The 27,043-nt window shown below is 40.6% G+C and overlaps 1 protein-coding gene across 4 annotated transcripts in view; it reads left to right on the forward strand.

Moving 5' to 3' along the window:
- The window catches only part of LOC122563223 (metabotropic glutamate receptor 4-like), a 1,237,105-nt gene that overhangs the window by 1,156,409 nt on the left and 53,653 nt on the right, over positions 1-27,043 (forward strand). For 3 of the 4 annotated variants that reach the window (XM_087973618.1, XM_043716804.2, XM_043716801.2), the window contains exon 10: positions 19,076-19,322. The exons of the other annotated variant lie outside the window; for it this stretch is intronic. In XM_087973618.1, coding sequence (XP_087829744.1) covers positions 19,076-19,322 — 247 coding nt within the window. The remainder of the gene's footprint in view (positions 1-19,075; positions 19,323-27,043) is intronic. 4 annotated transcript variants of the gene reach the window in all.

Genomic DNA, 27,043 nt, shown 5'->3' on the forward strand with positions numbered 1-27,043 from the left:
GTTCATATCCTTTTATGTGGTTATCCAGCAAAAAAAACTATTACTCTCAGATATAAAAAGACAAACTCATCCAGTCTGCACTGTTTTTTTGTTGAAGAGAATGCTGATGTTCCACTTTTCTTTGAATGTAAAAGTGTTTCCTAACTTTCCTAACTCAGTTCTGAAGAAGGGTCACTACACCTGAAACATTAACTCTTGCTTTGTCTCCACAGAGACTGCCAGACCTGCTAAGTTTCTCCAGCAATTTCTGTTTTTTTTGTTTATGATTTCCAGCATCCGCAGTTTCTTTGTTTTCTTTCCTAACTTTTATCCTAATAGCATGGCTCTGATCTTAAGGCTTCATTTCCTTCCCTTGCACTGGCCCATCAGTTTCTGTCAGTCTACTCTACTAATTCCTGAAAACCACAAGCAAAATCAACATCTTAACCACAGTTCCAGAGAACACAAGACTGATTTAAGTAATCTGGCTGCATAACGTAACCCTGGTAACTTGGAAGCATTCTGCTGGATTAATAGTGTGGATGTTGAAAATCTAAAATAAAAACAACAAGCGCTGAAGAAACTCAGCAAGTCTGGTAGCATCTCTATGACACAAGAGTCATACTGGAGGGAGTTCTGTTTCTCCCTCCACAGATGTTGCCAGACCCACTGAGCTTTGTTTATTTTTAATTTCAGCATTCTGGGTCAGTGCTAACATGTTTTTATATCATTTCTACGTAGTGGTGCTAAGAATTGTACATTATCATCCAGATGTGGCCGAAACCAGAGAGCTGTCGCAAAACATTTTCCCATTTATTTTCTAATCCTCCAGTTATAAAGGCTCATTCCATTTGCTTTTTTGATCTCTACTGTAGGTATCTATTAATTATGCAAATCAGATTCAGAAAAATCGCATATGAGTCCAAAAGAGATGTCCATGCACTTAACTATCTGACAGAATTTTCTTAATCTACCATTATCTCTTTGTGTTTTTACGTGCCTGTCTAGCTTAGTTGACCAAACCACTAATCTTCATGTCATCAGCAAACGTGGATGTAAGTTTCTCCATTGTGTTACCTAGGTCAATAATAAATACAGCGAATAGCTGATGAGCGAGCAAAAATCCTTGTGGGACCCTATGAGTCAATTCCAACCAATTCAGTTAATTATCCCTACTTTGTCTTCTACTAATCAACTACTCTCCTCATCTGCTCTAACTTGTCTTTCAGTTCCATGAATTTTAGTTAGCAACGTGTGTGATATATTGTTAGATGTTTGGACCATGTAAAAACCATTTGTCAGCATTCCTCAGTTTGTGGTCTTAGTAGTCCTTAAAAAAAATGAATCAGATTTGTTAGACATGACCTACTCTTTCACAAAGAGCACAGTACACATAGTATGCATTATTTTGCTATAATAAAAGCTGAAACAAAATACAGAGAAACCTCAATTATCCGAATATCAATTATCCAAATTTCGGATAACCCGAAGAAGATCTGAAGATCCCAATATAAACATTACATCCAAGATCGTGTCTTTTGTTTACAATGATTAAAAATGATCTCCACTTACTGAAATGCTGCCGAGAACAGTCCTGGATATCGTTGGGAGCCCAGGCACCATCCAAATGACTTACCACCTGCCTTCTCTCCCTCTCTGTATCCTAAACCCCCCTTCCCCAGATAATGTCACCAACATTGTCCTGTACAGGTCAAAGGTGAAACTTGTCAAAACATTGTAGTAAAAAGTTGTGTGTGTATGCGCACATGTGCGCGCTGTTTTGAGACTCAACCCCAAAGGCAGCAGCAGTCTTGCTGCTGGTGTCCGGTCCAGCTCCCTGGAGGACGTGGGGTATGGCGGGGTTGGACGGGGAGGGGGTGTGTTGCGGACGGAGGAGCAGAGTTGGACAGGGTTGGGGGGGTGGAGTTGGCGGCAGGGGCAAACAAGGGGTAGGGTGGGGCAGATGAGGGATGGGGTGGGGGCAGACGGGGAAGGGTTGGATGTGGTAGAGGGTGGGGCTGGGGCAGATGGGAGGGCCGTGTTGGGGCAGACGGATGGAGTTGGGAGGGCGGACAGGGATCAGACGGGGAAGCAGGGGCTTACGCGCAGTGTGCTGCTGCCTAGTCTCCTGAGCAGGGAGTGGACTTAGCAAGTGCTTGCAGTGTCAATCCCATTGATCTGATGGGGCTGTGGAGAGGCACGCAGGAGGCTTTAGCAATGCTGCAGGTTCTTTAAACACAAGTGTGTGTCTGCTGAGAAACAAACCTTGAGACAGAGAGAGGAAGCAAGGCAGGCAGAGCGAGGTAAAAAGAAACTTCAGAAAACTCTGAGGCCCAGAGGAGAGGCATTGAATCAATTATCCGAACGAAATACTGCCCGCCCATCTCATTTGAATAATTGAGATTCCTCTGTACTGTTCGTTTTCAGTTGTGGAGTACTTTTAAAAGTAAAAAAATCTATCTTTACTTTTATAGAGACAAGCACACTAAGGCACAAGAAAGTGAATGGCTTTGGTCTTTCACTTTCTTGTGCCTCAGTGAGCTTGTCTCTATCAAAGTGAGGATTGTACAATTGAATGCAAGTCAAAGAGATAAGCTCAAACATGATGAGTTATGAAAGGAAATAAGCTAGCTTCAAGCATTTTTTTGAGAATGCCTTATATTTATTATGTGAAGGAAAGCTGAAATAGAAGCACAATTTTAGTGTTTCCACTCTGCTGATCATTGTTGCAAAAGGACACTGAAGCAAAGCTAATGTTACTTAATCCTTTTTTAGCTATGTGTGCTGAGATCTATGGTCAGATCCCTGGGTTTCATTTAAAAATGAATGCGCTGACCCTCTAAGCCATTCATTTCTTATATAAAAAGAGGATCAAGCTAGGTGTTTGCAAATGAATATTAATAAGGTGGATTACTTACCTCCATCTTCACAAACAAGAAAAGTTCGTGCTTCTGTATTACTTGGGGATTTTTCATCATATTCAATATTTGCAGAAACATACGAGAAAGAACTGGTTCTGTTGACCGATGCCCCTGCACGCATGTATGTTGACAAACTTGGGACAAACTTTATTCCATTATATTTCAGTCTAAAAATGCATTCACGTACCTATTCCTCAACTTCTCTAATATTTGAAGGCTTTTGTTGAAAATGTGATGTTGCCAATTGTTGTGTTTGATTTACATGTATTTGTGTGCATTTGGGCTTATCAAGTGCAAGAGTGACAGTCAGAAAATGAAATTACTTCAAGTAGGCACCTTGTATCAGCATCAAGTGCTTTTAAGTCTGATACCCATATAATACTTTAACAGTGTACTCCTTCTGTTTCCTTTCAGATACCTGCATTGCATTGCAAAATGCATCAATTAGTGTCAGATACTGGTCCAGGGTTATGCAGAGAATTTAATTGGTATGAACTAGAACTAGAATTGAGATTGTGCTTTTGCATAGATAAAATATCATAGCTCTTATCTGGATAATATTTCAAAGAGTGAAATGAAAGGATTAAAAAAGTATGGTAAACATTACTTCCACTCATCAAAGGGAACATATTATCAGTGCAAAGGCCAAAACTTTACTCTCAGTTTTTTGTTCTCAGACAATTCTAGGTGAGCTACATAATTATGCAAATGCAGCATATGCCTCTTTATGTCATCTCACAATTATGTACCTTATTATCTTAAGGGAGGGGAACATCCTTTACAGCATGAAAATCACTGTTTCAAGTCCATTCAGTGATCCAAATTTATGTTGTCTTAGAGACAGTATTGTGCTATGAATATATGCCCTTTAGGAACTGTGGTTATCATATACAACTTACAGAATCATAGAATCCTACAGTGTTGAAGTAGGCCTTTTGGTCCATTGAGTTTGCACCAATCCTCCAAAGAGCACCCACTGAGCAGACCCACCGTCTTACCCTTTCCCTGTAACCCTGCATTTCCCATGGCTAATGCACCTATCCTACACATTCCTGGACACTATGGGCAATTTAGCATTGCCAATCTACCAACCTTCAGATTGTGGGAGGAAACTGGAGCAGCCAGAGAAAACCCATGCAGGCCCAGGGAGAATGTGTAAACTCCACACAGGCAGTCACCCAAGACTGGTGTTGTGAGGCAGCATTGTTAACTACTGAGCCACCGTACCTCCCACTTATCTTGCTTAATATACTAACGGGAGACAGAATGTTACAAGAATATTAATTTGGATTTCAACTTAATAGCTAATTGTGAACAGATTGCACACTAGGTCAAAGTTCCTTCTCAAATTAAGGATCCATTAAAGCAGATGATAATATGGTCATAAATCATCTCCTATTGTGTTAAAGTTTTACTTTTCCTGACATTCATCTCTAACCAAGCTTCAATTAATTAGGAAAGGAACTAAATGGACTGTTGGAGATCCAACTGTGGATCAATGGCTATGGTTTTACACCACATTCATTGAAATGGAGAAAACTAAATCAACAAAACACTCTGCACCTCAACAGAATTGAAAGATTAAATGTTACTGTCACAACAGCAGTTACTGGAAGAATATGAAACAACTGTGCTAAGGGTCATATTGTCAATGTAAAATGTAGGCAAAATTCAGCAGGAACACTTTATTTTTTTCATCTTTGAATTGCTACAACTGATTTTTAAAAACATGCTATTTAGTCAATTAGATGCAGAGCTGTGAGTTGGAAAAAATTCAAATGCACATAGATCAGGTTTGACTATCACTATTTATATATAAATATTGAAGAAGGTTGCTGGGTTCCACAAATTTATATCATGGCTTTGGGTGCAATTTTTTAAATCAAACAGATTCTTGGTCTTTTCATGGGAAAGAATAAGGCTGAGTAATTGAGCAAACAGCAATCTCAGGTGTCATAAAATGTGCTCATCTTACGCATCAAATGAGCAGAGTCCCAAATGTTATCCGTGAGACTCTTAACCTTTTCCCTTGTGAATTATAGATGATGTACAGAGATCAAATAACATTTGGGGTGGCACGGTGGCTCAGTGGTTAGAACTGCTGCCTCACAGGGCCAAGGACCCAGGTTCGATTCCAGCCTTGGGCAACTGTCTCTGTGGAACTTGCACATTCTCCTTATGTCTGTGTGGGTTTCCTCTGGGTTTTCTCCCATATTTTAAAGATATGCAGTTTAGGTGGATTGCCCAAAGTGACCAGGGATGTGCAGGCTAGGTGGATTAGCCATGGGCAATACATGGTTACAAGGATAGGGATATGGATGGGTCTGGGTAGGATGCTCTTTGGAGGATCTATGTGGACTTGATGGGCCAAATGGCCTGCTTTCACATGATTCTATGATTTCATGGTAAAAGTGAATGGTAGTCACCAATGAAGTGGAAAGTTAGTGGAGATGAATTTGGAGGACAGATGAGAAGATAAGTAAATGGAGAGAGAAAAAAATGTGTGCCCTCAGATCTTTGAACATATAAGGCAGAATCTCTCCCTCCTTCCTATGATGTGATTAATGGTGAGAAAGGTGTGAAAATAGAATGAAAATTGAAAGATCTAATTTTCAGCATCAAGAATATTTTCCTGATTTTACTACTTCAGGCTTAAATAGTGACTTCAGAATCTCACCATTGAACGGTGATGACCTAATTTCCATGCCTTTGCATCTCACTAAAATTCACCATATTTCTGGGCAATTTCCAATTTCCAGAGAAACTGGGCAGTTCAAATTTCCAATATGCAAGTTACTGCAACACTTAGAGATTGCAGCTCACCAAATTCCAATCCCATCCCTTCATGCTCGATGCCCACTGTTAACCATCCCTTTTGTCAATGTAGACCAGCGACCTTATCACAGCTTCATGCCCGCACTTCCACTCTCAAAACTTTACTGTGCAGCTCAGGGACACCTATGACTTGTATGCTTTTGCCAGGTCATGTTATGCAAGGGAACAGACACCCTCATTTTGTGCATCTGCACAGGATGCACTTCTGGCTGTTGACATGCTTTCTTAGTGCTCACTTGCTTTACTACCTATTTGGAAGCTGCCCATTTCAATGTACTGTACAGCTTTTCCTTAGCTCACAGGGCCTTTCAAGCTCAATTACAAGCTGCCAGCCTCTGTGACATGCGTTACTTTGTAGCACAGAGTCAGAGAGAGAGAGATAGGTGCAGGCAGCTTGTGATTGTGAGGAGCTTTGAACCATCAAACTTAGAATGGGATGAACATGTCACTAAGCAGTGCCATGAGTTACCTGCAACATCTGGAAGTAGTCTATGCAGCAAACAGAATGCATATGCTCAGAGCAGTGGTGATATTTGAAAGTCCATAGGAGTGGAACTTAATGTGCAGAAAGGGGACTACAGTCAGTCGTTGGGTCAATTAGTCAATAGGCTCAATTCAAGGAGGTTGACCACAGTCAATCAGGGATCTGTATTCTTGCAGTCCAGATATTGAGCCATGGTTAATCCTGCTGGTCAAATGCCAGCAGTCCATGGATTAAAGTTGGTCAGTTGAGGTACTATTGTGGCATCAGTTCTGGATTTAGACCAGTTTTCATGCACTAGGACAAAGGGAAGGATGAAGTGAGATGGAAATGTGATGCAGGAGCAGAAGTGGAGATGTATCACCACTATGTGAGTAGGATGTGCAGAGGTAAAGAAGGATTCGTAGTTTGAGAGGATAAATGGGTGAGAGTCTTTGAGTAGATATGATGTCTGCTATTGTGAAAGTTGCAGTCATGATTGATGAATGGTGATGTCAGGAGTGCGAAGTAGTCGAGACACACAAACAGAATATCACTTATCTTCTTCCTGCACTTCTATGGTATCTTGGTTCATTCAGGACACAGCACTGAACTGGTTGCAGTTGTGAAGAGGCTGGCTGGGTCTGTTGGTATGCTATGCAGTAGTCAGTTTGTGAAAGGGCTGCCTTCTTCTCTACCACCCCATCCACCAACACCTCCAGGTCTTTATCCCATGAAGCATGCAGTCAGCTTTCCTCTCTCCTGGGCTATGCATTTAATGTTGAGGGATATGCACCACAGTGTGGGACATCCCCTGGGTTGCAGTCCTTGAAATAATGTGGACCTGAGCATTTAATATAGTGCCAAAGCTGTGAAAGTCGAAATGACTTGACATTGGTAAGAATTTCTGCCTCTCTGGCTGCACCATTCTCTAAGAGAGGTATTCCCTGTCCCAGTTCCCTGAGGTGAAAAGCAGATAAGTTAATTTGTGAGAGCTGACAGGCACCATGAATCTCACTCAAAAAAGCACTATAACTTACCGACGTGAAAGAGTGAGAATTAATCTATCTTTGTCTTTGTTGAAAAACATAAATTTAAATCAAATATGCAATTATCATTTCTTAATAATATTTAAATCCATTTACTCACCTAAAATTGTTGATAAAAGACAGGCATCATCTGCTACATTTAAAATGAAAGAACAACATGATGGATGTTATCAGGAATTTTTTTTGTTGTTGAAAATAGTTCACAAGTTAATAAAAGAAAACTCAATTCAGTGATTAAAAACTAACCCTTGGAGTTCTGGTGCCAGTGATCATTGCCTGCATTCCTTCCAAGGTCAATGTATCCTGTCTGCAGGCTCTTCCCAATCTCTGCAAAATATGCCAGATGTGGCCTAGCCGGGAGTTTATTTTACTTCCACTCCTTAACATGCCAACCCTCAATGAGAAAAGCTAGCATTCCATTCATTCTTGTTTGAATTTCACTGAAGTCAACTTTTTACCATTTATTAATTCTTAATTCAATGTTCTTTTTTGGCCCAGAACAGATGACTTCTTACTTAGTTATTGACATCTATCTGCTACACATTCACCCACTCACTTAGTCCATTGATGACGTTATCTATTAATGGATCTTTGTAATGTTCAACTCTGGATTGTGTTATTAAAATATTTAATGCAATGAGTGAATTGGTATATTTGATTTGTCTTTTTGAAGAATATAAATTCAAATATAGATTCAATCTCACTCTTTCATAGCAATAAGCATTGAATTTTCCCATTTTGATTTAGTGTTCTGTCGAGTGAGCTTCATGATACCCCGGGTGCCATTACTCAAAATGGTTTCTCTCACACAGTGAGTCTGACTCCATACGGGTCTTAGTGGGACACACTAGTCACCTACTTCCAATTTGAGTACAATCGCATTGTCTCAAACAAAAACATAAATTGTTGGAAGAACTCAGCAGGTCTAGCAGCATCTGGAGAGAGAACCCTTCAGATCCTTCACTGGATTTGAAATGTTAACTCTGCTGTCTCTTCACAGATGCTGACAAACCTGCTGAGTTCTTTCAACAATTTTAGTTTTGTTTGTGCTTTTCAGCATCTTCAGTTATTTGGGGGTTTTTTTGTCCATAATTTCTACTATCTAACTGATCCTAAATAGATCTATAACTTTCATTGCATTACATGAATCCCAAATTTAGCTAACAAATACTTTGGTGGAATTCTGTTGAATATCTGCTGGAAGTCTATAAGTTATATTCATGGATATTCTCATATCTGTTATTTGAGTTATTTTCTCAAAACCTTCAATTAGATTTGTTCCATATGACCTGCTTTTACAAATTTATGTTGTCTTTTTCTAATTGCTCAAATTGCTGTAAGATTTTTTTGCTGTGGAAAAAGAAACTGGAACAACATATTGTTCACTTCGTCATAAAGAGGCTACTCCTCATGCGACATTATGCTTATCTGTACAAAAGTAAGAATTACACAGTTGAATGCAAGTCATACAAATGACTTCAAATACAATGGTACAAGAAAGGAAATAAGCTGGTTCAAACCATTTTTTAAGAATGTCTAATATTTCTGATATAGTGCATTTGTGAAATACATGCTCAATTTTGGGGTTTCCACTCTGCTGATCACAGCTGCAAATATCATTGAAGCAAAGCTGATGTTATTTAATTTTTTTTCAGTGATCTATGTGTCCTTTGATCAGACCCATGAATTTCATTTAGAAATGAATGCAATGACACTCTAAGCCATTCATTTCTTAAATAGAAAAGGATCACTATATTTGCAGAAAAAATGTCACTATTAATGTACTTCATGCAAAGATAAACAACAACCATGAAAATATCAACTATGATATTATCCATTCCGTCAGGGAAAATATGGAAAGCAGGCAATTATGGTAACAATAAATTCCTCATGAGAATTATACCATTATAATTAATTGTTCTTATGTGTAATTATGCAGTTACACTAACCTTGTCAGTGACCCCGAAAGGTATGTAATTATATGAAGTTTTTATTAAAGTTCACTGAAACTGTTTTTCTTCCTATTAAAGTGGAGATTCAAATCCAAAATGGTTATCTTCAAAGCATATATTATTTGCTTAAATCGAAGTGTTTATTGATTTGATTCAGTCGAGTGGTGTGTAGTTGTTACATGGAACATGAGTTGGTTGTACAGCAGTAAAATATAGCACCTGGAGATTCACATAACAATTAGCTCTTTTTGAATAACGTAATAATCTAACAAAGAGAATTGCAGATTTTAGCCCATCTTCTGCTTCTGCGGCTTTGGTTCAGTTTTCCTGTCTCAAGTCCTTAACCCTTTTTTGCAAATCCTGCATTATTTTATAACTAGGAAAAGGATTGCAGAAACTCCAGTTGTGCTGTTATTATTTGCACTTAAAGTTTCTCGAGTGTGCTTGTTTCCGGGCAAATTATGCTGAGAAACTCCATATAGGCATGTGAAATGTCAAACTTCTTTGTGCATACTCAAACTAATCAGTTCATGAACTAGGAGCATTGAGGCATGTTGAATCAAATAAGTGCACAGAAGTGTCTTAAAGAGACCCAAGGAGAGTCAAAAAGAACTAGGAAAAGCAACCAAGATCCTATAAAGTGGAACAAAGAACTATGGATGCTGGAAACTTGAAATAAAAGCAGAAATTGCTACAGAAACTCAGCAGGTCTCGCGGTATCTGTGGAGAGAAAGCAGAGTTGACATTCTGAAGAAGGGTCAGTGGACCCAAACATTAACTCTGCTTTCTCTCCACAGCTGCTGCCAGACCTCCTGAGTTTCTCCAGCAATTTCTGTATACCATGTAATAGGTTGGATAGAATTTCAAAGTGGAAAAAAAATTGACAGGTGAACTTTAGTGCAGCAAACTTAAAATATTGTTTGTCAGAGGGAAAATGGACAATGTAGGACAGAGTTAAAACTGGGGGAGACCCAGATGCAGAAAGCCTGCCATCATTCCTGACAATTTCAATTTTTGAGACAAGTTTTGAATCTCACAGGTGGGAAATCTGACCTTACCAGATCAACTTGAAATTAGTCCTGAGTTTTGGATTAGATTGCTTCCAGTGTGAAAACAGGCCCTTCGGCCCAACAAGTTCACACCGACTCTCCGAACAGCAACCCACCCAGACCCATTCCCCTACATTTAACCCTTCACCTAACACTACGAGCAATTTAGCATGGCCAATTCACCTAACCTGCACATTTTTGGACTGTGGGAGGAAACCGGAGCACCCAGAGGAAACACACGCAGACACGGGGAGAACGCGCAAACTCCACATAGACAGTTGCCTGAGGTGGGAATTGAGCCTGGGTCTCTGGCGCTGTGAGGCAGCAGTGCTAACTACTGTGCCACCGTGCCACCCACTTCAAATAGATCTCATTCTATCTTGTATAAGTACCACAACTTGCAGTCAAGAGGTCCCAAATTGATGAATTAGATGTAAATGCACCAGAAGAATGGATAAGCTGTGCTTAAATCTCACAATTTAAAACTTTTTTTAACCATCTCCTGGTCTTTAAAGATAAAAAAGCAGGCTTAAACTGCAAAATTTCAAAACAAAACATTATTTGCTAGATTGTCTTGATTGGTTATTACTCTGCTGGGTCCCATAGATGAAGAGTTTCTCTATTCAATTGATGGAGCACTGCTGACAACCATGACATGATTCTTGGTTTTGTGTCTGTGTCAACAGCGCGGGAAGACAGTCACCGTAGTTGCTCTGGTGAGGTTAGCAAAGAACAACAAGACAAAACAAGGCAGCAATGCTGTCAGCATCCATGTTGGTATGAGATGAATGAGTGCGAAGGGAGCAAGTGAGTAGCCCTGAGACCCAGCCTGGTCCGATCCCCGGTCTGTGCCCTTGCAGCTGCACTACAATGAAAGTTGCTCCTGCACCCAAGGTGCAGAATGGCTGAAGTGGATCGGAAATGTGCCATTGTGATACGAAGAGACTGGTAAGTGACCACTCTCAAGGTCCATGCACTTTGCGTGAGTGCAGTCCCTGCCCTTGGAGCATGTGCCTGCGTGTCCATGATGGAGGTCTGGAAGCATGAAGTTGGGGTGACCAGCAACCCACTTGGACTTTCATGTCAAGAATTCTCAGTGTCTGGTTTCCTCATGGCAGCCGTTACAATAAGAGATTGCATGATAAAGCAATGATATTGAGAGTTGGTAAGGCTAACAATAAGAAATAATCCCTATTAATAGACACCTCATCGCTAACGAAAATCTGCTCTCGATGACTGGAATTCTTTTGGAAAATGCAACTAGCTCCCCCTGGCATTCAGAAAGGCCCACTAGAATTTTCATGCAAATCTCGCTGATTTCTCATCATTGCCCATGCCATTCCACCCCATAATACTCCATCCCATGTTTTTATTTTATTAAGTTTGAATTATTTTCACCTCTTTGAAGTAAATTATCATTGACAGTAAGCATAATTTCACACACTTATAACTGCACAGTAACTTATTTCAATAAAGTTAATTACAGGCTTGGACGTGTATAAAACAAAGTATTTCACAATGTCATAATGATCTTTTGTTTCAAATTTAGGCACAACACTTTTTTCATATCTTGCATTGTTGGAGAGGAAAATAGTTCTTTAATCTCTGCAAACATCTTGTTTAAATCTCAAACTACTGCACAAGGAACATCCCATTATGCCTAGGATTTAGTTTTTTGAATTCCTAAATCATTGTTATGATTAATGCTCTGTTTTGAAGAGCAAGAACAAATGAGCATTACCATTGTTGTGTTCCAACTGTATTTATTTCAATGATGTATTTCATAGAGTCTGTCTTGAACAATGTGTACAATGACAAGTCAATTGGTAAAATGTGGTGAGATCTGAACAAGTAAATTCTTTGACATCAAGAATGAAAAGGGTCTGGTTTTTCACTCAAGATTTAAACAACACGATGACTTAGATTCATTAACATCTTATTGATATCTAATCTCGACTCATTTGAATGCAATTTCCCATTTTCCCAGGCAGTGGAAAAAAGTACTGAAAGCAACAAATGCTGGACATCATAGCAGGTCAGGCAGCATCCATGGACAGAGAGCAAACTAACATTATGAGTCCAGATGTCTCTTCATCAGAGTTGATGTGAAGTGTGGAGAAATGGGGGGCTGGGAGTGAAAGGATGTTTTTAGTGCAGATTAAAAGATTGGAATGTAAGAATGGCAGAACAATGTTGTGTCTGTCTACCAAATTGGAAAGGACGGACATTCCCACTGGAGAGAGGAGAGGAGAGAGGAATGCAACAAACAAAGCTAAAAGAAAGGGAAAACAAATGGAAGAACACTCACAATTTGAAGGTGTTGAACTCACTATTAAGTCCAGAAGGTTGTAAAGTGCCTAGTCTGAAGATGAGATATCGTTCCTCTCCACGGATGCTGCCTGACCCACTGTGATTTCCAGTGTTTTTTTGGTTTTCAGTACAAATTGCAGTATCTGCAGTAATTTGCTCCTACAGTGGAGAAAACTGGATGGTGACAAGTCTCAAAAGCACAATTTGAGGGGGTATTTGGTGTGTTTAACTCACCAGCCTCTTCACGAGATATCCATCTTAGTTAGAATTCCCCAAGACTTCAGGGCATGCTTCATTACCAGGGACCACCAGCACCCTCAATCTGTGGAAGTTGGAATCAGCCTTGCCATATCATCAGGGCACATTTGGAATTCTCTTTTAATACACTTCAGTTTGGAGCTCACCGACACCTCATTACGTTGCTGCTGCAGACAGGAACAGGCACTCACCTCCTGCAGTGGGGTGAATGCATAGTGAGTGCATCTCAGGGCAGTTAACTTACCTTATTAGTGTCCGTTCATTTTGCACTTACCTGGATGTTCACAGTATCTCTGCCTTGCCTTTTGTCCAGGCAGACAACCAAGCAGTATATCACGTTGCCAGAAATGACAGTCAGAGCGGGTCTTTTGTCATCGGGAGGTACTTTGAGTGAATAAGCAGTAAGCAGAGAGGGCAGGAAGATTACCAGTTTATAGAGGTGAAGTGGGTAAGAGCCACTGTGGGAAGATGCTTTTTGCAATACTAAGATTGGTAGACCGTAAGCTTCCATGGGAGATGGGTGCAATGGCACTGTTACAGTCAGAGTGAGGCACGGTGTATACTTACTGAATGAGCAGCAGAGACCTATGTGAGAAATCTTGCTAGAATTCAGAGAGTGAGAGCCTCCATAAAACTGTCACTTCGGTGACTTTTGGTAAAATTTAGCCCATTGTTACAGTAAATAAGGTTTTGCTGAACACTTATTGCAGTATGCTCCAAACAGTTATGAAAAGAATCAGTTTTTAAAACTGTAACTGACAGTGTGTCTATTGGTGGTGAAGTGCTCATGACCTGTAAATAGATGATCACATTCTGTAGCAGCAAGTCAATTAGATATTCCATGCAAAAAACTGCAGCTACATATTTTCTGTGTATCAAGCCAACAGAGTATTGTAAAAAATGTGACCATCATAAATCACTGAGATGTGTATGTGTGAAATGAAGTCCTGTAGATATACCTTTGATCAATTCAGGTAAATCCAAATCTATCTTTAATGTTTACATCAAAAACATTGTATGTTGTCCAGGGACGGATAATTTCCACAAAAGCCTGATGGATGAATAAAATGCCAAATTTCGGTAAAGCACTGTATCAAAACTCAGTGGGAGGTATTCAGTAATAACTTTGAAAAGGGAATGGAAGAGAAAGTTGGGATCAAATGTAGGATTGTGACAAGAGAGTGGGATATGGATGGGATAGTTGCAGAGCGATGGGTAATTCCTTCTGTGTTTTATCGCTCTATGGTATAAGTTTTGAACAGAAAAACATAGAGGCAATTTGTAATTTGCCTTCATTTTGTCATCAGGGTGAAATTGTTGCACAAGCCTTGGGGATACAGGATTAAATATTATCAGCTTAGTCTCTGGCACAGTGATGGAACCATTTTCAAATTTGGAATCTGTTTCCTGAATAACACAAACACCAATTGCTCTTTGCAAAAGCAAAAACATTATGTATCCCACCTCCAAGCAAATGGATAATTTTGGGACAGTGTGTGAGATACAGAAAAAATTCTGTCAAAGGTTGGATTTTAAAATAAATGACTAATCAACACTTGAATTTCTGTAGCAACTATTTGAATTGAGAGGGAATCTATAAACACTGATCTGCAGATCTCTTAGTCTTACCTGGAGTTCCTGCTATAAGTTCTGAGGGACTACAGTGGGGGAAACCTTCCCAAAGATAGGAGGAAAAACAAGGGAGAAGTGCTTTCCAACATGTTGCCAATCACTTGCCTCTCCCTGTAGCTCAAACTCTCCAATCCTGGCAACATCCTTACAAATCATTTCCAAGCTCTCTCTTAGAAATAGTGCTGTGTGAAATTGTTCAATGGTGTTATGACTTTTTAAAAAAAGTCACATGTTAAGTGGTTTGACCACACTAAATTACCCGTAGTGTCCAGGGACATGCAGGCTAGGTGAGTTTTCCATAGGAAACCTGGCATTACAGGGATAAGTTGAGGGGGTAGGTCTCAGTGGAGTGCTCTTCGGAAGGTTGGTTTGGACTTGATGGGCTGAATGGCCTATTCCACACTGTAGGGACTCGAAAATCTATAAACTTCAATTATCATCATCTAATTTTTAGTATCTGTTAGCACAATGGCCACCTGAATAGGTTATGCCAGTTCTTAAAACCATTAATAAATAAGATTCAGTCTGCACTAAAATTACTGTCATCAAAATTACTGAAACATATCACTGAGATCTGCATAATCTTTTTAATTTAAAACTTTCTGTAAATTTCCAAAAACCATGGTCTCAGGTTAAAAGCTAACACCTTAAGGGCTTGAAAGACAATAGACAATAGACAATAGGTGCAGGAGTAGGCCAAAATACGTTCCTACTGCCAGAGTGTCCAATCCTTTCATAATCTTATACGTCTCAATCAGATCCCCTCTTAAGACATTTTAAACTGCTGATTCCTGAATGTATTTGATGCTCTCTCCTTCATAATCTTTACACCAGTGTTTTCATGTGTGTTTGATATTATACTTTACTTTTTTTGTAAGTGTTAAGAAGTAAAAAAATGATCCTCTTTCGAGGAAACCTTGTATTTGGTCCTTGATTTTGACTAACATTATCCTTTTAAGTGTGAAAGAGCAGCAAGCTAAAAGAAGTTGCATCTACAAAGGTTAAAAACAGGGGAATTGACTCATCCCCCTTCACCAAAATTAGGACTTGGAGGTGGGGATAGATCCCTACAGGCAAACAGAAAAGTTAAAATGGAGGAAAATCTATTGTCGCTTTCGAAATTTGTTTAAAAACAAACAGAAACTGTTTGTGTTTGTAACATTTAAATGCTGCAATGCCGATCTTTGGTGTTAATTCATTGATAGAGGAGGATGAGACAATTTAGATAAAATTAAAGGCACTGCTATTGGAAGAATTAAACTGGGTGGCTAGACACTTGGGTGGGGAGTTTTACCCAAAAACCAGGGAAACAGAAATTGAAAATCTGCTGGAAAAATGTCATTAGGTGCAAATTAATTAAACTGGAGTTAAAGAAGTTAAAATTGAAACATAAAAAGTATAATTAAACTTCATAATATGATATTATTTGAGAGCTGGTGCTCCTGAGTGTTTTTCTCTCTCTTCCGTTTTCCTATTTCTCACTACTTCTGAGATGTAACTTTCATGCTCTATAGTAAAGACTGATGTAAAATAGCTGTGCAATTTACCTGTCCTATCATTATTTTGTTAATTCCGTAGATGCACTTCCTATGAGACCAATGCATGCTTAGAGGCAATGAGTTATAGAGATGTACAGCATGGAAACAGACCCTTCAGTCCACTTGTCCATGCCAACCAGATATCCTAAATAAATCTAGTCCCATTTGCCAGAACTTGGTACATATTCCTCCAAATCATTCCTATTCATATACCCATCTAGAAGATTTTAAATGTTGGAATTGTACCAGCCTCCACCACTTCCTCTGGCAGCTCCTTCCATACATGCACCATCCTCCATGTGAAAAAGTTGCCCCTTAGGTCCCTTTTAAATCTGTCCTCTCCCACCTTAAACCCACACACTCTAGTTTTGGACTCCCCTACCCCAGGGAAAAGAACTTGTCTATTTACCCTTTCCATGCCTCTCATGATTTTATAAACCTCTATAAGGTCACCCCTCAGCCTGCAAAGCTCCAGGGAAAATGCCCCCAGCCTATTCTGCCTCTCCCTGTAACTCAAACTCTATAATCCTGGCAACATCCTTACAAATCATTTCCAAACCCTTTCAAGTTACACAACATTCTTCCTATAGCAGGGAGACCAGAATTGAATGAAGTATTCTAGAAGTAGAACATAGCTTCCCAACTCCTTTACTCAATGCTCTGACCAATGAAGGCAACCATACCAAATGTCTTCTTCACTATCTGATCTACCACTTTCAAGGAACAATAACCTGCAGCACCCCACTTCGGACCTTACTATTATAACTCCTGCCTTGATTTGCCTTTCCAAAATGCAGTATCTCACATTTATCTAAATTAATCTCCATCTACTACTCCTTGGCCCATTGGCCCATCAGGTCAAAGTCCCATTGTACTCTGAGATAACCTTCTTTGCTATCAGCTACACCTCAAATTTTGCTGTCACCTGTGAACTGACTAACTATAACTCCTATGTTTGCATCCAAATTATTTATATAAATGACGGAAACCAGTAAACCCACCACAGATCCTTGTGACATACTGCTGGTCATAGGCCTCCAGTCTGAAAAAAATCCAACCTCTGCCTTTCATCCTCAAGCCAGTTCTGTATCCAAATGGCTAGTTCTCCCTGTATTCCATGTAACCTAATCTTGCTAAGCAGTCTACCATGAGAAAACGTGTTGAATGCCTTACTGAAGTGTATATAGGTCACATCCACCACTCTGCCCTCATCAATCCTCTTTGTTTCTTCTTCAAAAATCTCAATCAAGTTAGTGAGACACATTTCCCATGAAAAAAAGCCACATTGACTACCCCTAATTAGTCCTTGCCTTCCCAAATACATGTAAATCCTATCGCTCAGGATTCGCTCCAACAACTTGCCCACCACCAATGTCAGGCTCACAGGTTTACAGTTCCCTGGCTTTTCCTTACCACCTTTCTTGTATAGTCAGACATCACATAACGCTAGGTTATAGCCCAACAGGTTTATTTGAAATCACAAGTTTTCACAGCATCTCCCCTTTGTCAAGTAAAATGACTTCCATCTCCCACATAGGTGGCCTTGCTGATCTTTAAGGGGCCCTATTTCTTCCTAGTTACCCTTTTATCTTAGTGTAATTGTAGAATCTGTTTGGATTTTCCATAACTCTGTTTAAATTTATAGAAAATCTAGCTAGCTTTCCCTAGTATTCTGAAAAAAAAACTGTTTCTCTTTAGTCATTTTTGATATTCTTTATTTGCTGAATAATCTTCTAACTGCCACATGTCTTTGCACTGTGGTATGATTTTTATTTAAGTTTGTTAATATCCTTAACCATTCTTGTTAACCATAGACTGTGGGTCCAACCCTTGGAATTTTGCTTTCTCATTGGAATGGATGTATGCCACATATTCCAAAATATCCCCTTACATATCTGACTGCATCTATATTGACACATCCCTTTAATGTAATGTGCCAATTCACTGTAGCAATGCAATTAAAATGCCAGCTATTTGTTTCAATGAACAAAACAATTCAATGCTATCTTTCTCTTGGCTTTGTTTTAGTGCAAACTGATCCAAGAGTAAATGAACTAAATAAGTGTAAGTCCCACCCGGTAGTCTGCTCCTAATGATGTGCTATTCACAAGCATGTGATCACAGATTCAGGTTCACAATTCCTGGTAGTTGAAACTGCCAGCCTTAATTGAGGTGGACTTTATAAATTCAGAACAAATTTATTTTGTGAAGCATAATAAAATACTGAAATACCGTACAAGGTAAAACCACCCTGAATACTTTGTAGCACATTGATTGACATCATCAGAATTGGAATCCCTACTGTGGAGAAACAGCCCTTTGGCCCAACAAGTCCACACCGCCCCTCCAAACAGTATTCCACCCAAACCCATTCCCCTACATTTACCCCTGACTCATACATCTATCCCACACATCCCTGAATACTGTGTGCAATTTAGCATGGCCAATCCACTTGAGATGCACATCTTTGCATTGTGGGAAGAAACCAGAGCACCCAGAGGAAATCCCCACAGACACTGGGTGGATGTGCAAACTCCACACAATCTCCCAAGGCTGGAATCGAACCAGGGTCTCTGGTGCTGTGAGGCAGCAGTGCTAACCACTGAGCCACTGTGCCACTCACAAACATCATAGGGAGGGAAAAGGCTGGTTAGATTCACATGAGAATGGAGATTACCTGAGGCAATTATATTATAGAAAAGTGGGTAAAAACAAGGACTGCAGATGCTGGAAACCAGATTCTAGATTAGAGTGGTGCTGGAAAAGCACAGCAGTTCAGGCAGCATCCGAGGAGCAGTAAAATCAACATTTCGGGCAAAAAAGCCCTTCATCAGGAATACAGGCAGAGAGCCTGAAGGGTGGAGAGATAATTGATTTCATAAAAGAATGGCTTGCATTCATATAGCACCTCACAGCATTAGGATGTGCAAAAGTGCTTTAGGGACAATTAAATATTTTTGAAATGTACAATATAGGGTTAGTTAAATATGCATGTATGGCCCAAACAGATCAAATACAAGGCAAAATATACATTTATACAATTGGAGAGTGTTTACTGAAAAATGTATATTTTTGTTCATTCTATTTTCCAGATGTATATTCAAACTACCACTCTGACAATTTCCATAAATCTGAGTGCTTCTGTGTCGCTTGGCATGCTGTATATGCCCAAGGTTTATGTCATCCTGTTCCACCCAGAACAGAATGTGCAGAGACGCAAGCGCAGCCTAAAAGCTGTAGTGACAGCGGCCGCAATGTCCAACAAGTTTACCCAGAAAGGAAATCTCCGACCCAATGGCGAAGCCAAAACTGAACTATGTGAAAGTCTTGAAACCCAAGGTAAAACCATTTTTTTTAACGGTTGAAGTGATATAGGCCTTAACATTTCTAATGTACAAATATTAGCTTGTGATTGTTTAATACATTCGTATGAAATCAGTCTATTTTAGTGGTGGGAATAACCTTTAATTGGCAGTCTCTCCACTGAAAGGCCTTGGAAACGTGAGTTATTTTCAAACGTTGAATGATTATAGCAATGTTTAACAAAAACAAACACTGAGACATAGGGCTGAAATTTGCCATGGAGTTGGAGGCAGAGGAGGAAGAGCCTGCTAAATGGTGGAAAAATGTCAGGATGAACCTGTGATGCACTCCTGTCTCTTGGGGATTTTCCTGGTAATGGACAATGAATCAAGTTGGCTTTCAACTTCATGGATGTGGGCAGCCAATTGGTCAAATAAATGCCCCACTGTAGTGGCTATTTTGCAACAGCTATAGCGACTAGAGTGCCCCTCTCATCCCCCAGTAATGACTTTGTGATAACGCAGGCCATCTAGATATTGAAACAGCAGATTCCATTCCCCAGGGGTTGTGGGGATGAAATACCACAATTATGCCCTGAAAGTTGACACCCAGGTTGATAGGATTGATAAGAAGGCATATGGTGTGTTGGTATTTATTGGTAGGAAGATTGCGTTTCGGAGCCAGGAGGTCATGCTTCAACTGTACAAGATACTGGTGCGGCCGCATTTGGAGTATTGTGTGCTGTTCTGATCACCGCATTATAGGAAGGATGTGGAAGCTTTGGAAAGGGTTCAAAGGAGACTTACTAGGATGTTGCCTGGTATGGAAGGAAGGTCTTATGAGTAAGGGATGAGGAAACTGACGCTGTTTTCGTTGGAGAGAAGAAGGTTGAGAGGTGACTTAATCGAGACATATAAGATAATCAGAGGATTGGATAGGGTGGACAGTGAGAGCCTTTTCCTCAGATGGTGAAGGTTAACACGGGGAGACATGGCTTTACATTGAGGAGAGATAGATTTAGGACAGATATTGGAGTAGATTCTTTAGTCAGGGGGCAGTAAGGGCATGGAACGGCCTGCCTGCAACTGTAGTAGACTCGCTGACTTTAAAGGCATTTAAATGGGCATTGGACATATTGGATAATATGGGATGATGTAGGTTCGATGGGCATCAGATTAATTTCGCAGGTCGGTGCAACGTCGAGGGCCGAAGGACCTGAACTGTGCTATAATGTTCCATGTTCTATGTACTCCAGCTAAAATTATTTCACAAGACATGTGGACATCGCCAGCATATATTGTCCTTTCCTAACTTCCTTGTGAAAATGGTGGTAAATTGCCTTGTTTAAACTGTGATGTAGGCACACCCACAATGCTCTTGGAAGAGAGGGTCCAGGATTTTGATCTCGTGTTGGTGAAGAAATGCTAATCCCTGATGATCCCACAAGCTGCAGGCCTCTTTATTTGCTTCTGTGAGGAACAGAGGCACTCTCATGATTGCCTCCTGCCTCAGCTGTGCCCACGTCCTCCATCCTGATTGGATCTGGAGTATTCAAAAGCTTGTCCACCAGCGTTAAGAGGATGGCAAATTTTAAAGAGTTCCCCTTTGAATGCCAGGTCCTGGAGTTCCATGCCATTGTATATGATTCTGATGTAGGTGGGTTTGTGATTTGCATTTGTGCCTTGTGTAGGGGTCCTGACATCCATTGGAATATCGAGTGCAATAATTATTTACAACGTAATACGTCAGTTTGGAGAAAATTCTTGGGAATTTAGCTTCTGCCCAATCAGTGTGACTAGTGTGAAATCAGAATACCGATTAATTAATTTGTGTGCAGGGATAAGTAATTTTATCCAGCCTCTAGGTTCCCAGGCTGACCTGGGAGGATAGGTGTGTTGATGCAGCTGACCAAACCATGGAGGATCATAGTGAGAGCAGGGTTTTTTCTTTTATTTTTTTCATGAGATGTGGTGGGGGTGGGGAGTGTCACTGGCTGGGTAGGCATTTATTGTCCATCTTTTAATTGCTCTTAGCCTGGTGGAAATCTGCCTTCTTGAGCCATTTGTTTACTTGATGGAAGTACACCCATTGTCCTGTTGGAGTGGGAATTCCAGGATTTTACCTCAGGGACACAAAAAGAATGGCAATATAGTTCCAAAATGATGTGTGGTTTGGAACAAAGTTGTAGGTGGTGTGGTGTTTGCATGTATCAGCAGCCCTTGTCCTTCTCGGTTACAGAGTTGATGAGTTTGAAATGTGCTACCTAAAGAACATTAGTAAGTTGTTGCTGAGCGGCTCCTTGATGCTGCTCCTGTGTGCCAATGATGGAGGGAGTGAATGGTGAAGTTGTTAGATGGGGTGCCAATCAAACAGATATCTTTATCCTGGATGGTGGTAGTCACCTTGTGTTGTGTTGAAAGGGAACCCATCCAGACAAAAGAGTATTCCATCAGACTCCAGTCTTGTGACTTATGGACATTGGACAGGCTTTGTTGGAGTCAGGAGGTGAGTTACTTCCTGTCGGAGTTTTAGTCTCTGACCTGCTCCTGTTTCCTCACTCTTAAGAAGGTTGGCTCAGTTCAGTTTTTGGTCAATGGTAACCCTCAAGATGGGTTGATAATGGGAAGATTCAGTGACAATAATGCCATTGAAGGTCAAGGGACCTGGCTAGACTGACTCTTGTTTGAGATAATCATTGCCTGGTACTTGCACAGCACAAACATAACTTATCATTTTTCAGCCCAAGCCTGGATGGTGCCTAGGTCTTGCTATATATGGGCATGAGATACTTTATTATCTGAGGTGTTATGAATGATATACAATCTAAAGATTTAAATAATGGATAGGATGCATAGACCTTAATTCACGGACTGAATAGAGAAATGCAATGAAAGAAATATATTCCCAATGGATGTCAGAAGGAGGTGATTGTGAGCAGCTAAAGAATGGTACCTAGGACATAGACCAAGTGCTGGAAATTGTTTACTGTCAATGATACTGAGTGTCCTGCAATTGTCAGCAGGTAGCTATCACTGTCTCAACTATGTTTCCTTTCCCCACACTACATTCAACATGTGTGAAAGCACCTTGCTGTCACAAATGTTCTCTTCTCTCCAGCTTCCTCCTTCAATCTCTAACTCAACAAACAACAATCACATTCACCACATGGTTCATGGACAGCCCAGCCCTTAACTATTCTCATCCATCTGAATCCTAACTCTCTGCTTTTTGTCACTGAAGGAGAAGAGAGGAACCACAATGCCAAGGATGTGTGTTAGACTGTGATAGAGGAGTATACTTGTAAGCTGCCAGAATTACAGGCCACTAATGACAGAGGGATAAGGTTGGCCCTGAATATTAGATATCACATTCTCATTTGCTCTCGCGGTGAATCAATGTATCCTAAGCATGAAATGTAATGATCTGCCCTATGCTAATGTAGAGCCCAAGGACACATACAGTCAACAGTACTGCATGTTGTTCACCTCCCAGCTGCATTGCTAGATCTGAAAGAAGAGCTGAGGGATGAACCTCAGGAGTCCTCAGATGAAGAGTAACACTCTGAAGTTCCATGCCACATGATTCCTGCATGTCCTCCACGTGTTCAAAGATTCACAGCAATTCCAATCTCTGAGACAGACACAATGAGCAACATATTCCACGTAAGCTGAAGCCTACCCTGGAGTTGAGGACAGCAATTGAGAGAGCCATTACAGAGGGTGCAGCACTCTTTAAGCTCAGCTCAACTGGATATAAAGGGTGAAGCTCAGATGCTCAGGCAGCAGCTACAGGAAATGTGTTAGATTCTATTTGAATACCTCGAGACAGTGTACACTGTTTCACAGAAAGTGCAGCAGTCCAGCTGTGACATGATAGCCTTGATATCTCAGGTATGTGTAGTTATGACTGTCTCCATTGATAGAGTGGCCTACTTTAGGGAGAATAAGCTGCAGCAGATCACTTAATGCATGCACATGCTTACCAATGGCCTGCATGCTCGAGCTGCTAACTTGCACAATGCCAACTGGCATGGACCTAAAGCATTCTCAGAAAGCAGAGACTTGCAGGTGGACAATGAGGGTGATAGAGAAAATGTTGATGGCAGTGGGGGGCTCTTCTCACTTTTCCTTCTGTTTCTCCCATCTCCCCCTGACCCCAACAGAGCTGGGCACACTTGCCTGCTGCCCTAATGACCAAGTGCCCCTCTGAGGTGCAGGTACACAGTCCTTGTTAGGAACCTCATGGACACCAAATCTAAAAGGATGTTTTCTGGGGCATCTCTTGCCATGGAAATGAGCAACTTGCACTGTGATAAAGCCACTTGTAGAACCAATAGAAAGTTTACAAGAACAATGCCTTAATTGTATAAAAGGACTCAGTTGAGTGCTTATTACATTGCTAATGTACCTTTAACACTATTCATTGAAAGAAAGAATGAGACTATGTGAACTACGCACTATTGGACCCCATTAATACTGGTCAGTTTTATTCCAGTGATTGGAGTGAGTAGTTTTAATGAGGGGGTGGAACTGTGAATGTGGTGGTTACCTGGGAATGTTGGAGGGGAGGGTTTAGTGGTGGAGGGTTGAGGGGTAGTGGTGGTTATGTACATGGAAGTACATCCTGCACAGGAGTCTTGATGGAAAACTGCAAAGCTTTGCTTTTCAAGTGAAGGGCGACAGGTTGAAGCAATGCCTCATTTTCTCGAGCAGGCAGGGCCCCTCTTTTCCCACCCACTCACCCCCAACATCCACAAATGTGCATCAAACAGAGGCTTGATAAGCTGGGACTTCTTCTCAGTGTGCATAAGAGATTGAGAGTTGACCTTATAGAAATCTATAAAATCATGAGGGGCATAGATCAGGTTAATTGCAAACATCTTTTTTCTATGGTATGGGAGTTCAAAACTAGAGGGCATAGATTTAAGGTGAGAAAGGGGAAAGATTTAAAAGGCAGCTGAGGGGCAACTTTCTCTCACAGGAGGTCTGGCAGTTGGCAAACTTGGTGCCACTATTTAAGAAGGGTGGTAAGGATAAGCCAGGGAACTATAGACCAGTGAGCCTGACTGCAGTGGTGGGCAAGTTGTTGGAGGGAATCCTGAGGGACAGGATGTACACGTATTTAGAAAGGCAAGGACTGATTAGGAATAGTCAACATGGCTTTATGCATGGAAAATCATGTCTCACAAACTTGATTGAGTTTTTTGAAGAAGTAACAAAGAGGATTGATGAGGGCAGAGTGGTAGATGTGATCTATATGGACTTCAGTAAGGCATTCAACAGACTGATTAGCAAAGTTAGATCTCACAGAATACAGGGAGAACTAGCTATTTGGATACAGAACTGGATCAAAGGTAGAAGACAGAGGGTGGCGGTGGAGGGTTGTTTTTCAGACTGGAGGCCTGTGACCAGTGGAGTGCCACAAGGATTGGTGCTGGGTCCTCTACTTTTTCTCATTTACATAAATGATTTGGATGTGAGCATAAGAGGTACAGTTAGTAAGTTTGCAGATGACACCAAAATTGGAGGTGTAGTGGACAGCGAAGAAGGTTACCTCAGATTACAACAGGATCTTGACCAGATGGGCCAATGGGCTGAGAAGTGGCAGATGGAGTTTAATTCAGATAAATGCGAGGTGCTGCATTTTGGGAAAGCAATTCTTAGCAGGACTTATACACTTAATGGTAAGGTCCTAGGGAGTGTTGCTGAACAAAGAGACCTTGGAGTGCAGGTTCATAGCTCCTTGAAAGTGGAGTCGCAGGTAGATAGGATAGTGAAGAAGGCGTTTGGTATGCTTTCCTTTATTGAGGAGTTGAGAGGTCATGTTGTGGCTGTACAGGACATTGGTTAGGCCACTGTTGGAATATTGCGTGAAATTCTGGTCTCCTTCCTATCGGAAAGATGTTGTGAAACTTGAAAGGGTTCAGAAAAGATTTCCAAGGATGTTACCAGGGTTGGAAGATTTGAGTTATAGGGAGAGGCTGAATAGACTAGGACTGTTTTTCCTGGAGCATCAGTGGCTGAGGGGTGACCTTATAGAGGTTTAATAATATAATGAGGATAGGATAGAGGATAATGAGGATAAATAGACAAAGTATTTTCCATGGGGTGGGGGAGTCCAGAACTAGAGGGCATAGGTTAGGGTGAGAGGGGAAAAATATAAAAGAGACCTAAGGGGCAACTGTGTTCATGCAGAGGGTGGTACGTGTGTGGAATGAGCTGCTAGAGGAAGTGGTGGAGTCTGATACAATTGCAACATTTAAAAGGCATTTTGGTGTGTATATGAATAGGAAGTGTTTGGAGGGATATGGGCTGGGTGCTGGCAAATGGGATTAGATTATGTTGGGATATTTGGTCGGCATGGATGGGTTGGACTGAAGGGTCTGTTTCCGTGTTGTACATCTCTATGATTCTATGACTAGCAACTGGGTTTTCCCATGCTGAAGTTTAGAAAAACCCAAGTTGGATTTTCTTTAACATTAAAGGTGAGGTTGGAATACTCTAATATGGCTGAAGCTAGTTAGAACGCTTTTGAATTGCAAAGGATAATTAGGCATTGCTGATGTAGTTGAACATGTACCTTTAGATTACACAGCAAGTTTAAAAGCCATTCTTCATTTCAGTATGCATTATCATTTTTTCCATTGATTAATTAACAAGACTAAGTACCAAAAGTGTAAATGTTACCAACTACATTTGAAGCATTAACCAAAGTAATTACTTATGTAATAATTGACAATATACCAGATAACAGCCCTAATACTGGAGACAAGGAGTAACCCCTCCAGTCACAATTCTCCAATGTCCCAATGTTACAAATGACATTCATTCCATTGAACAGCGGTCTCAATGATTAGAACATATTCTCATCATAAAGCTGGGAGATAAAACATCGCTATTTTGTCAGGTACATTTTTAAACTTTTCGGTTTAACTCATATCATTTTGCTGGTACTCTAACTACTGGGGATTGCGTCAGCATGTGACTGGAAGTAGACCGTCGAGAGGAAAGGAGGACTGTGAAGCATAGCCTCAGCCCAGCTGGTTTAATTGAACATACCAATGCATTTACGACCAAGCCCCCTAAAACAGAATTGTATTTTTTCTGAGCATGAATAGCCCATGCTTTTGATATGTACCACAGAAAGCTCTACTGCAGAGGTACTAGAAATTGAGTGTGCCATGGTAGTCTGATTGCAAATCATGTTCATCCCCATCAGCAAAGATTCAGCTGGTGGATTCATTTTTACATTTGGCTAACTACATAGGATATCTTTCAAGTGAATCCTCTGATGATTCTGCTGTGGCTGAAACCTTCTACAACCGTAAGTTTTCTGGTCAGATTCCCAGGCAGTGTAGCTGAGGCACAAACAATGCTCGGCAACGTGGCTATCTGTTCTTTAGCTGCTAAACTACTGGCTTCTCCTGACCCACACACCCAGTTTAATGGTTTGGGGACATTAACAAGCAGGTATCCATTCTACAGCTCTATTTGCTCATAAGGATTTCCTATTTCAAGTAAGTTGTGAGTTGCTGTTTGCATTTCTATCCCATCTATTTTGTGCAATAACCTTTCAGTGGATTAGACCTTTCAGCACAAGACTGCAGAAGATAATCACCTATTAATTATTAGGATTTTGAACAGAAAATATTTTGCAGGATATGGGGTTACATTTAGGGTATGCCTTCACTTGGGTTTTTTTTTGCGTCTGAATAAATGTTTATTTTAATAGGAAGAGTAACCAACTTTTTTCATTTC

Source organism: Chiloscyllium plagiosum, unplaced genomic scaffold (genome assembly GCF_037043375.1).
Source record: "Chiloscyllium plagiosum isolate Xiang-an unplaced genomic scaffold, Cpla_swu_hap1 HiC_scaffold_26, whole genome shotgun sequence".
In the NCBI taxonomy this organism is placed as follows: domain Eukaryota; kingdom Metazoa; phylum Chordata; class Chondrichthyes; order Orectolobiformes; family Hemiscylliidae; genus Chiloscyllium; species Chiloscyllium plagiosum.